Source organism: Penaeus monodon, chromosome 16 (assembly GCF_015228065.2).
Source record: "Penaeus monodon isolate SGIC_2016 chromosome 16, NSTDA_Pmon_1, whole genome shotgun sequence".
In the NCBI taxonomy this organism is placed as follows: domain Eukaryota; kingdom Metazoa; phylum Arthropoda; class Malacostraca; order Decapoda; family Penaeidae; genus Penaeus; species Penaeus monodon.
In genome coordinates this window covers 35,242,625-35,256,215 of record NC_051401.1, presented here as the reverse complement: position 1 = coordinate 35,256,215, position 13,591 = coordinate 35,242,625, and the positions used below count along the sequence as shown (strand labels likewise).

At 42.2% G+C, this 13,591-nt stretch overlaps 1 protein-coding gene across 1 annotated transcript in view; it reads right to left on the bottom strand.

Moving 5' to 3' along the window:
- LOC119582729 (endoplasmic reticulum resident protein 44-like) overlaps positions 1–13,591 on the bottom strand; it is a 39,307-nt gene that overhangs the window by 3,339 nt on the left and 22,377 nt on the right. The window contains exon 8 of the mRNA XM_037931157.1: positions 10,238–10,363. Within this exon, the coding sequence (XP_037787085.1) occupies positions 10,238–10,363 (126 nt within the window). The remainder of the gene's footprint in view (positions 1–10,237; positions 10,364–13,591) is intronic.

The following is a 13,591-nucleotide window of genomic DNA, read 5'->3' as shown; positions in this document are numbered from 1 at the left end:
TTCTTCATAAAGGTGACCCGTCAGATTCTTTTATGTGTCCATGTGGCCTACTGCTTCCAGTTCACAATGTGCCTCTCCTACTAAGATGTTTTGAGCTGCTGCCAGTTTTTTGGGTGCCAGCTTGTCACTGAGTGCTGGGTAGGCAAATGCCTTCATAGGCATTCTGATTGCTCTCTCTTCATAAAGATGAGGTTGCGATGGGGTTGAGGATATTTTAAAAATATTCTATAGGTGGGCTAAGGTAGGTTACATCAGGATATAAAACATTAAGTGATATGACACTATGTCAGAATAGTCCTAATCACTAGTAATATTCAAACTCTTCTTGTGACAAAGTGACCTGATTGGTCAAGTGGGAGTGGAATCACACTAAGGATAATCACTTCTTGCACGACTATGACTATGGTATGCTACAATCTTCCAACAGCCAATTCACACAACTAGTACAGCTCTGGTGTGGAGATGTATGCACATTTTATTCCTCGCCAGCTTCAATGAAAATTTGGCCCATCATCAATAGGATAAAAAACTGTAAATTTCACACAAAATAGCAAAATATACAAAATGTTCCACAAAATGAATGCATAAAAATCATTACAATTACAAATGAATCCTAGAATAGAGAATCTATTTTCTACATTTACATATCATAACAAACAAAAAAATATATGAATGGGGTGCACCTCAGGAAACTGCCTTGGTGGGAAGTTATGCAGAATGCTATTTACTAAGGTTATGGTTATTTACCTACTACTCCCCAGGCATCACCATAAGTATGCTTACACAAGTATAGCATTGTGGGGGGGGGGGAGAGGGAGAGGGAGAGGGAGAGGGAGAGAGAGAGAGAAAGAGAGAGAGAGAGAGAGAGAGAGAGAGAGAGAGAGAGAGAGAGAGAGAGAGAGAGAGAGAGAGAGAGAGAGAGAGAGAGAGAGAGAAAGAGAGAAAGAGAGAAAGAGAGAGAGTCTCAGATTGGTCATTGGTCAAATGCCGTCAATGTCACGCCCTCCTACTAACTGGGGGTGACCAATAGGGCAGCGTGCCCATGGCATCGCCGCCGTACTGACCTAAGCCATGCCCGCTGCGGTCATGACCCCATAGCTGACCTGGAACCGTAGGGACACTCTACTTCGAGTGACGGACCCATTTGCCCGCGGCCTCCCGGGGGCCTACTGGGTCTCTTCTGCATACCAACCTCGGTCCACGCTACACTACCAAGAATCTTCCATCAATAAATATACACAATAGACCGTGCGTTTTACAAGTCCCTCACAGATGGTACCAGCTGGGGATGTTGCTTCTTTCAAGCTTGCGACACGAACGATGCCTCCGAAAACTCCAAAAACAAAACTGTAAGTACACCATGGACAATTTTTTTCCTTTCTCTTTCCTTCCCTTCAACAACTACAGTGATTTTTTTTTCTAAACATCTGAACAAGTGTCCGTGCTAGTGCATTTTTTTCTCTACCAAGTTTCTTCGAATTTCCTTTTGATGGGAGATTATCTTCATTTTTTTTTAGTGAGAGTAATTTTCTTAGGCGTGTTTTATCTTTAAATTAATTTTCTTCTCGAATGCTCTATGCCCGCGTGGGCATATTCTAGGCATATTTTCTTATCTATATTCCCATTGCGTTAACCGGTGTCTTATTAACGTAAATTTCGTCTATCATTTTTCAGTGCATTATTTCAGCTCAGTTTATTATTGAAATAATGTGAAATTGGTGGAATTGTCCACAAATATTTTTTTTCCTTTCACCATACCTAGTTCCTAACTTCCTCCCTTTCCTTAAACCCCCTCCTTCCACATTTCCCCTCCCTCTCTACCTATTTTCAATATATCTATGAAGGTCAAATGCGTTAATATTCTAGTGTCGTGATATTTGTTTCAATGTTATTTTCAATTAAACAAATTATTTAATATACGTACGTTATATTTTGTAAGTACGATTTCCAATTGACTTCACACTTGCCTTTTGCGATCGAATTCTGACCGCGTGTGACCTGTCTCATGACTCTTTCTGACCTTGTGAACCCCGAAGTCAATTATCCAATTTGTTATCTTGGTGTTTTAATAATCGGATGAACCTCACTTCGACCTCACTCAGGCAAATTCGGTCACTCTGTTTGCCATCTGCCCATGTTTAGAAATATTGTTTCTATTTTTATTTCAATTATATCTCGTTGTTAGAGATTACTTAAATTGTATCAGCTACTACGATTTCATATTGTTCGTGATTTTTGTTATCATTATCCATCAATTCAAGGCAAATTCCCTCAGTCATCCTAACGATTTTCTATCTTTCCTCTCATGACAATTGTTAAGATGCTGACAGATTTTCACAGCATTTCTTTCATTAATTATTCTGTGTCGCGAACGTCATTTCATCGTTATTACGTGGTCCATGGTGACGACCCCAACAATGGGTTTCTGGACATGTAATTAGTGTTTAAGTTGAATGTTGTCCTTTTACGTGCTCAGAAGCACATTAATCGCCCAGCTGCGATCCGGCGCCCGTGATGCGCACCATGTTTTTACGACTCTACGTGGGCATAGCGCTGGCATTTCCCAACGGGATGGGATGCCCAATTTGCGTATTATTTTTGCTACGTATGAGCTCGTCCCGGCAGTACCCTCTTCAACCTGAAAATATGGTGGGGTACTGGCCGCTTTTCCTCTGGGAATCTTTAGGCTTAAGTTGATATAACTTGTCACCATTTCATACATTTCACATACTGTTGCAGTATCATTTCTGTGATTTCGAACAGTAGTTGATATAACGTTGCAATTGCCGTAGAGTAATAATTATATTACCATATTTATGATGTTCTTTTTGTGCAGTTAGATCAGTATTTATTTTCCTTGACCTCTAAATTTTTTCCACTTCGTTTACATACCCCGTCCCCATCCTCGCCTCTCCCTTTACTTATCAATTCCACCTCGCATGCCATTCTATTTCTTATTACTCTCACTTACTTTATCTATCTGCTATGATTCTATACCTACTCTACCACCATTATATTTTCTACTCGTGTGCTATACTCTGAATTATTCACTTTATTACTAACTTATTTACTCACTTATCTCGTCTATTCACCCATCACTTCAGTTATGCAACTTCATACATCGTATCTGTATAAATCACGTTAATTGCACAAGAATTACATGTGTATAGTCTTGTGCCAATTTTGTAATCTTGCCTTGCATTACGTTTTATCGTGCCGTATGTTGTTATTAAGCATATATGATGTAATGAGTCACTCCCAAGCGAACATGAGGACTACATTTACCTATTTTCATTATCGCTTTGCTTCGAAATGATGGAGTCGGTGATAAGACATATTCTAATTGATACTAATTTCTTATAAGTCAGATATATATTGTATGTACTATTGCACAGCACATTGTTAACCTTTGCATTGTTGCATTATTTCTTTTCTCTAAGGAAGTCTGTCATTCAAGATAATCCTTGCGGACGCGACAACTTTTCCTTCCTTATAGTCATGCATAATGCTTATTTCTTGTAGTTTTTCACCTCTATCCCGAGACAATTGCTACTCAAGCAAGTCCCAGCGGACTATTGCAATTGTCTCCCTAAGCATATTCCTCTGTCTATCTCTGGACAGTGAAATTATATATATAAAAAAAAAAAAGTGATTATAAAAATTGAAAATTCAATATAAAAAATTTTAATACTATTTTCTTGCAATACATCTGATTATATCTAACATATGGCCCTTGTCACACAACCCCCCACCCCCCCCATTTCGCCCTCCTGTCTCTGCCCTTGGTGTACTTGTTTCAGAAAATGGCGGATCAGCTGCGCGAGAAGTCCGGGACGCAGCCTGCCAGGACACACACCAAGCACGGCCGACGACACTTGCTGCTCCCGTCGAGGACGACGGGTGGGTGCGTGAGCCGAGCGATCTCAGATTGGTCATTGGTCAAATGCCGTCAATGTAACGCCCTCCTACTAACAGGGGTGACCAATAGGGCAGCGTGCCCATGGCATCGCCACCGTACTGACCTAAGCCACGCCCGCTGCGCTCATGACCCCATAGCTGACCTGGAACCGTATGGACACTTTACTTCGAGTGACGGACCCGCTCACCTGCGGCCTTCCGGGGGCGTACTGGGTCTCTTCTGCATACCAACCTCGGTCCACGCTACACTACCAAGAATCTTCCATCAATAAATATAGGCAACAAACCGTGCATTTTACAAGTCCCTCATAGAGAGAGAGAGAGAGAGAGAGAGAGAGAGAGAGAGAGAGAGAGGGAGGGAGAGAGGGAGGGAAAGGGAAAGGGAGAGAAAGGGAGGGAGAGAGGGAGGGGGGGAGAGAGAGAGAGACAGAGAGAGGGAGATAGAAAGAGGGGGAGAGAGAGAGGGAGAGTCTCAGATTGGTCAAATGCCTTCGATGACACATCCCCAAGCTGACAAACGTGACCAATGGGGTTTCTTGCCTGTGCATTGATCTAGGCCACGCCCACAGCGCTCATGATCTCTGGCCTCAGCCTTGACCCAAGCGGACACTCTACCTCAAGTCACGGTCCCGCTCGCCCACGGCCTCCCGGAGGCTATCCCAGTCTCTTCCACACAAACAAATACTTTTTCCTTTCACCAGACCATCCCTACCTATCCTAGTTCTTAACTTTCCCCCTTTCCTTAAACCCCCTCCTTTACATTTCCCCTCCCTCTCTACCTATTTTCAATATATCTATGAAGATCATAGCGCTTTAATATTCTAGTGTCGTAATATTTGTTTAAAAGTTAATTTCAGTTAAACAAATGAATTAATATAAGTGAGTTGTATTTTGTGTGTTTCTCGTTTGATTTCACACTTGCCTTCCACGACCGAATTTTGACCGCGTGTGACCTGTCTCATGACTCTTTCTGACCGTGTGAATCCTGAAGTCAATTATCCGATTCGTTATCTTGTCTTGGTGTTACATTTCGAACATTTGAGATCTCTTTTTCTTTTACTTGTCGTATATATATATATTTATGCAAGCGTGTTTTGTTTTATTAGTTTTCCATATTCATAAAAAAAATAAGTAAGTTTTATGTGTATAAATGTTTTACTCGTTCACTTAACATTTAGTACCCCAGGTCAATTCAGGTCAGGTCACGTCAAGTGATGACATTTTCTCCCCTCTTTTGACCTGTGTGTGAAATGCCACATTCAACTGTTTTCTTTTTTTTCAAATTTCAAGTTTATTCATTTCTGTACATTATTTCGTCAAATAACTTGGAACTTTGATAACGAATTATCAATTTCCTTTCCGTTATCAATATATTTTTATTTTTTTCATACTGTACAATTTATTTATACAGATTTACATTTATAAATATACACATTTAGTTATTCTTTCTTAGATTATTAATGTGATACTTAGGATAAATGTTATTCATTAATGTTTCGATTATTTAATTTTTCGATGACAATGTGTTTCGTTTTCCCACTTTTTTTATAACTAGCTTCTGCTATTTTCTGTAGAATTATTGGATATGATTATTGGATCTCACTCAGGTAAAATTGTCAACTATGATTACAATCTAATTGCGCCTACGACCTGAAATATATTAAATTTATTATTGTTTCTAATTTTTATTTTAAAAAAATGACTACAAATGTCAAATTCCCTCGGTCATCCTAACGATTTTCCATCTTTCCTCTTATGACAATCATTAAAATGCTGACAGATTTTCACAGCATTTCTTTCATTAATTGCTCTATATTGCGAACGTCATTTCATCTTTATTACGTGTAATCAGTATTAAGTCGAATGTTGTCCTTTATACGTGCCCAGACGCACTCTTATCGCCAAGCTAGTGTGCTATACTCTGACTTATTCACTTTATTACTAACTTATTTACTCACTTATCTCGTCTATTCACCCATCACTTCAGTTTTGCAACTTCATACATCGTATCTGTATAAATCACGTTAATTGCACAAGAATTACATGCGTATCGTCTTGTGCCAATCTTGATTTCTTGCCTTGCATTACGTTTTATCGTGCCGTATGTTGTTATTAAGCGTATATGATGTAATGAGTCACTCCCAAGCGAACATGAGGACTACATTTACCTATTTTCATTATCGCTTTGCTTCGAAATGATGAAGGTGTCGGTGATAGACATAGTCTCATCAATACTAATTTCTTTTAAGTCAGATATATATTGTATGTACTATTGCACAGCACACTGTTGACCTTTGCATTTTGTATTTTTTCTTATCTTTAAGGAAGTCTGTCGTTCAAGATAGTCCTTGCGGACGCGACAACTTTTCTTTCCTTACAGTCATGCACAATGCTTATTTTTTGTAGATTTTAACCTCTATCTATCCTGAGACAATTGCAACTCAAGCAAGTCCTTGCAGACTATTGCAATTGTCTCCCTAAGCATGTTCCTCTGTCTATCTCTTGACAGTGAAATTATAACGAAAAGTAATTATAAAAATTGAAAACTCAATATAACATTATTAAATACTATTACTGATTATATCTTACATACGGCCCTTGTCACACAACCCCCCCCCCCCCCCCCATTTCGCCCTTCTGTCTTTCTGCCTGTCTCTGCCCTTGGTGTACTCGTTTCCGAAAATGGCGAATCAGCTGCGTGAGAAGTCCGGGACGCAGCCTGCCAGGACCCACACCTAACACAGCCAACGGCACTTGCTGATTCCGTCGAGGACGACGGGTGGGTGCGTGAACCAAGTGATCTCAGATTGGTCAAATGCCTTCAATGACACACCCCCAAGCCGACAAACGTGATCAATGGGGTTTCTTGCCCTTGCATTGACCTAGGCCACGCCCACAGCGCTCATGACCTCTGGCCTCAGCCTTGACCCAAGCGGACACTCTACCTCGAGTCGCGGTCCCGCTCGCCCGAGGCCTCCCGGGGGCTATCCTGGTCTCTTCCGCACAAGCTGGCCATCTCAACCTCAGTCCACGCTACAGAAAACCTATACCAGCAATAAACATACGCAACAGACCGTGCGTTTTACAAGTCCCTCACAGACAGAGAGGGAGGGAGAGAGAGAGGGGGAGGGAGGGAGAGAGAGGGGGGAGAGAGAGAGGGGGGAGAGAGAGAGGGGAGAGAGAGAGAGGGGGGGAGAGAGAGGGGGGGGAGAGAGAAAGTGAGAAAGAAAGAAAGAGAGAGAGAGAGAGAGAGAGAGAGAGTATACCATATACATAAGTCTATTTCTGTTACCAGTGGACCACGTGGCTCCAAGTCCCAAATAGGAACCATTCACTCAGCGAGGGCGTAGATGACATGTTATCTGATCTCGCTTGACCCTTCAGTCTAACACGCAGTGCAGTAAGGTCGGCCTAGCCTCCCTCTCTGGGCGAGCTGACCCGACACGTGACACTGCACGGTGCTTTTACCCTTTAGACAAATCGTAGCGTCATCGTAGTGTGTGTTCACCCCTTTATGTGTGTTTTACGTCCCTGTCAGCCACTGTACTAGAGTACGTATAGCCTTTTACAATCTGGTGGCAGGGCGGGTGCTGCGTCCTTCCGGCTCGCAGCACGAGCACCACCTCCAAAGAAGAAAATCCGCTCGACTGCTACAAGACATCGGAAAAAAAATAAATAAATAAACGTAAGTAAACGTTTGGGCCCCCTTTCTATTTTTTTTTTCTTCCTTCTTCGTCCATATGTGTTAAAATGTTGTTTTTTGGTTGGGTAAAAAGTGCTAAATGAAGTCTAACATGCATAGCTAGACATATACCTCGGCAGTTCAGATTGCTGACCCTGAGAAGATTTGCTTGTTAAATAGCTTGCGAATAGTTTTTCATGTCACCATTCATTCATGCGTACATTCTGTCGCATATCATTATATAATGAATTCAATGTGGTAGTTGAAATAATCTTATATAGCTAGCACTGCTAATTTATTTCAGTTTTGTTATAGTGAACGTTAATATTCGTGTTTGTGATTCATTCTCTGTGTGAGGTCACTCTCACTTTCACTCTCAGTCACACTAGCTGTCACTCACACACGCATTTACACACACATACTCACCTCACTCATCCACGCAGGACAAAAGACACTGAAACCTTTTTATTAATAGGGTTGGTTGCTGTCTTAGTGCCAGCGTAGAGATTTATGTTGTCTCTTTAGCCTGCAATTTTGTCAGTCGTGACGGGTGACTCGTATGTACAATTAACATTTATTTCTTCTCTGTGTGACGACAGTGGTTCAAGTAAATCCTTGCGAATTGCCGTTATTTCCCTTATATACTCTCATATCTATCAGAGATGGTTGGTAGTTTAAGCCAGGTCCATGCGGATCGCTACTGACGTCTCCCTCTTCTATTTTTTTCGTTTTCTTTGTGAAAATAAAATGCAAAATGAAAAATAAAGATGAAAATAAGTTAAAAACCAAAATTAAACACCGCAAATTGATATAAATAACGGCTAATGGTACTTAACATCCCCTCTTCCCTGTTGCCTTTCTTTTTCTCTTGCTATCTGGTCCCTACATGTATGATCTGGTTCCCCGACTATATATTGCAGTCAGACCGATGATATCCGACACGGCACCGAAGGAAGACGCTGCAGCAGAACCGGTCATCTTAGGATGCTGTGGGAAGGACATCATCGGATGATCGCCATAAGCCTGCGGACCAGGATGTTTGTCAGAGCAGGTGTTAAGCTGCCCATGATGTAGTGGACGGGCGCTGCCTGCCGAGACGCCCGTAAATCCAGCGAAGGACCAGGAACTCCCCAGCGCAGGTACCAGTCGCCCCAGGATGCTGTGGATGGGCAACGCTTGGTGGACGCCCGCAGATCCAGTCAACTCCTGGAGCTTGTCAGCCACCCCAAGATGCCGCTGAGGATGCCCAAGCCCCGATGTCTGTAGATCCAGATGAAGATTACGAGGACGAGGACGAGCATGCCGCCGCGAGGAACCTGAAAGAGATCTGTGAGGACTTGTAGACGAGGATGCCGCCGAGTTAGGCCTGGACCAGGACTACGAGGAGGTCAAGGAGGACCTGTGCGAGACTTTCGAGGATGTGTGGACATCAAGGATGGACAGATTACACCAAGGACCAGGAGGATGAGGACGACAGGGACGAGCAGCCACGAAGATGCACCAGGACAACGCATGAGAACGAGACGACCAGCCAAGTTAGGTCACCCTTTAGGGAAATCAAGGGCAAGGCACGAGTAGGTGGCTGAGCAATATAGCATATACATAAGTCTATTTCTGTTACTAGTGGACCACGTGGCTGTTTGCCACATGGCTCTAAGTCCCAAATAGGGCAGGCTGACCTGACACGGGAGCCGCCTTACCCCCAGACATAGTCTCGTGTGTTCCCATACTGTGTGTCAACTCTTATTAATAAAGAGTCACGCCGTATACCAGTATCATTACTATAAGTCTATTTCTGTTACCAGTGGCTGTTTGCCACATGGCTCCAAGTCCCAAATAGGAACCATTCACTCAGCGAGGGTGTACATGACGTGTTATCTAATCTCACTTGACCCTCCAGTTCGTGACCAGGGCACGATGTGGTAAGGTCAGCCTAGCCCTCCCCCTCCGGCTAGGCTGACCAGACACGGGAGCCGCCTTACCTCCCAGACATAGTCCCGTGTTCCCATACTGTGTGCCAACTCTTAGTAATAAAGAGTTATGCCGTTAACAAGTATAACTACCCTCTGTTCACCATTGTACTAAGGATCATAGCCTTTTACAGAGAGAGAGAGGGAGAGGGAGAGGGAGAAGAGAGAGAGAGAGAGAGATGAGAGATGAGAGAGAGAGAGAGAGAGAGAGAGAGAGAGAGAGAGAGAGAGAGAGAAAGGGAGAGGGAGGAGAGAGAGAGAGAGAGAGAGAGAGAGAAAAAAGGGAGAGGGACAGAGAGGAGGAGAGGGAGAGGGGAGAGAGAGGGAGGGGAGGGAGGGAGAGGAGGAGGAGAAAAAGGAGAGAGAGAGGAGAGAGAAGAGAGAGGAGAGGAGAGAGAGGAAAGGGAGAGAGGAGAGGAGAGGAGAGAAGAGGAAGAGAAGAGCGAGAGAAGAGAGAAGAGAGAGGAGAGAGAGAGAGAGAGAGAGAAGAGGAGAGAGAGAAGGAGAGAGAGAGAGAGGAGAGAGAAGAGAGAGAGAGAGAGAGAGAGAGAGAGAGAGAGAGAGAGAGAGAGAGAGAGAGAGAGAGAGAGAGAGAGAGAGAGAGAAAGAGAGATCACATAAAAGTAGTTTTAATTTCAGTAAAGTAAGAAATTAATGAAACCCTTACCTGGAAACAGGTACATGTGTCTGAAGGAGTCAATAGCAATGAGAGGAAGGTCATTCTTTGATTTGCCCAGATGGTGCAGAGGGTGAGCAAACTGAACACCATCTGCTGTCAGGAAGTTAACATTCTCTGCAAATAAATCAAATAAAAAAGTTAATAAATAGATAAATAAAAGGATGATATACCTAATATGACATTCTGAAGGGCAACTGATATTAACCTCTTGGATCTGGATGACATGACCATCATGTCATGAAAAAATCTGGCTCAACAGCCGGGTGACGTGAACATGCCCTCATGGGAAAATCTAGCCGTCATGCATGTTTTGGCTGAGGCCCGGGGTGATGGAAAAGACTCGCCACGAGTGCACAAACCTATTGGGAGGTTTATTTTACTCATTTGGCGATTTTGCATCTATGTACGAGTGTGGAATGTAATGTCTGTGAGCGGTGACTGGAAGAGGGCTGGCTCCATGGGGGATGTATTCCTGGCACCATGAGCAGTGGTGCCGGTTGTATTAAAGAAAATTGAATATTATGTAAAAAAAAAAAAGAAAAGAAAAAAAAAAAAAGAAAAGAAAAAAAAAAAAAAAAAAAAAAAAAAAAAACAGTGTTACATAATTTTATTTTTCTTGCACTGAGTTATAGACTACCTAGAGAGAAATGAGTCTGTACAAAAAAACTATTACCACCTGGATAATGCAAATCAAATGGCAAATATGTACATCGGAAAATAGCCAAAAAGCTAAAAACACTTATGAGTTAATAACTTTGCAATTAGGAGGCATAGAGTCTTATCACGCAAACCAATCCATTTGGTTAATATTTCTTATTAAGCACACTAACAGTGTTACCTATCTTTGCCATTATATAAAAATTTGAAATATCTGAAATTCTGGAATTCAATGCAACATCTGTTAAGCTAGGTAGAAAAGGGTCTATTGCTAATCTCAGAAAAATGGAAGAATCAGCTAGTTCATGACCGCTGTGAATAAAACAACAAAGAAATTTAAAACATTCTCTTCAAGAACGGATTTAAATTCTGGACACAAAACAAAAGTAATCAGTAAAATCTTATCAATAAAATGTTATGGTTAGTATGTAAATCAGTAAATCAGTAAATAAGTAAAGAAGAAGAAGAAGGAAAGGGAAAAGGAGAAGGAAGAGAAAAGAAAGAAAAGAAGGAAAAGAAGGAGGAGGAGGAGGAGGAGGAGGAGGAAGAGGAGGGGGGAGGAGGAGGAGGAGGAGGAGGTGAAGGAGGAGGAGGAGGAGGAGGTGAAGGAGGAGGAGGAGGTGAAGGAGGAGGAGGGGGAGGAGGAGGAGGAGGTGAAGGAGGAGGAGGAGGAGGAGGAGGGGAGGAGGAGGTGAAGGAGGAGGAGGCGAAGGAGGAGGAGGAGGCAAAGGAGGAGGAGGAGGAGGAAGGAGGAGGAGGAGGAGAGGAGGAGGGTGAAGGGAGGGAGGAGGAGGAGGAGGAGGAGGAGGAGGGGAGGAGGAGGAGGAGGAGGAGGAGGAGGAGGAGGAGGAGGAGGAGGAGGAGGTGAAGGAGGAGGTGAAGGAGGAGGAGGAGGTGAAGGAGGAGGAGGAGGTGAAGGAGGAGGAGGAGTTGGAGGGGGAGGAGGAGGAAGAGGACAAAGAGGTGAAGGGGATGAGGGAGTTGGAAGAAGAAGAGGAAGAGGAAGTATAATAAAAAAAGAAAGAAAAATAAATAAATCAACCCATATCCCAACGGGTGGCATGTACGCACATGTCATGGCATGGCGGGACTATCTGCCGGGGGCATGTATGTACATGCCATGATGTATGGACATGCCACGAGTTATTTTTTGTTACAATCACGGCAAAATATTATTTTTCTGCCACTGAAAGTGTGATTAAGTTGTTTTTAACACTTTCTCATTTTTAATATGAAAAAAAAAAAAAAAAAAAAAAAGCAACAAACCGACGATTTCAACTGTATGATGCCGCACACTGCTTATTTTATTCAGACTATAGACTGAATAATGATCAACTACGGAGTCTATAACAACAAAAATACCCTTCAGTCTCAATTTATCAGGAAGTATGGCAAAGAGAGACTTTAAAAAATAATGAAAACTGAAAATACAACATATCTTCGTAGTATTACGAAGAAACGGCATGGGATTAGAGGAGTACAAGAATGAGGAGGAGGGAGGAGAAGAGTAAGAAAAGAAGGAGAAAAAGAAGAAAAAGGAGTAGGAAAAGAAAAACAGTAGGAAAAGAAGGAAGAGAAAGCGAAGAGGCAGGTGGGAAAGATAGGAGGAGGAGGAGGGGAAGATAAAAAGTGGAGGATGACATGTAAAAGAAAAAGAATAGAAGAAGGAGAAGAAGAGAAAGGAGGAGGAGGAAGACAACGAAGTAGAGAGAGAGGACGAAGAATAAGAATAATATGAAAGAGGGGTAGAGAGGGGGAGGAAGAGGAGGAGGAAGAAAAGGTGGAGGAGGCAGAGGAAAAGGCAGAGGAAGAGGAGGAGGATAAGAAGAGGAGAAGCAAAACAAGGGTACAAAGAAGAAGAGGAAGAAGAAAGATAAGCAGCAGAAAATAAGGAAAAGGAAGGAGAAAAAGAGGAGGAGAATTGGGGATGGTGAAAGAGGAGACAGAGTTAGAAGTAAGTTAACCCTTTCCCGACGGGTGGCATGTACGTACATGCCATGGCATGCCTAGACTATCTGCCGGGGGCATGTACGTACATGCCATGGTGTATGTATGGCCATGCCATGATTTTTATTAATTTTTTTACAATTACAGCAAAATAATTTTTTTTTTGCCACTAAAAATGTGATTAAGTAGTTTTTAACACTTTTTCTCATTTTTCCTATACTATGCATTTCATTATTGGTCATGTAATGAGAAGTAAAAGTATTGAGAAAAACTTGCTGACAGGGATGGTGATAGGAAACAGAGGAAGAGGCAAACCGAAGACAAGACTGAGCTACAATATCAAAGATATTTGCGGGCTGTCGATGGTACAAGTGGAAAGAAAAGCGTAAGATCGAGTTTAGTGGCGAAGGATGGTGGAGAGGTCCACGGCTGCTCAAACATGAGCATACCGTTATTGATGATGATGATGCATTTCATAAAGGCTTCACGGGCTTCCAAGGTTAGCGTAAAAAAATTACATCGGTAATCGACTACATTGGCCAGAGATATTATATAGTATTCACAAAGCGATGATGTAAAACCATGTGAAAATACTATGTATTTTTGAAGAAAAAAAAAACACTGAACATAAAAGTATATCTATATGGAAGTGATACTATAAATCTGTTGAAACTAAAGTTATCTTATAAAATAACTTGGGGGGAAAAAAAAAAAAAAAAAAAAAAAAAAAAAAAAAAA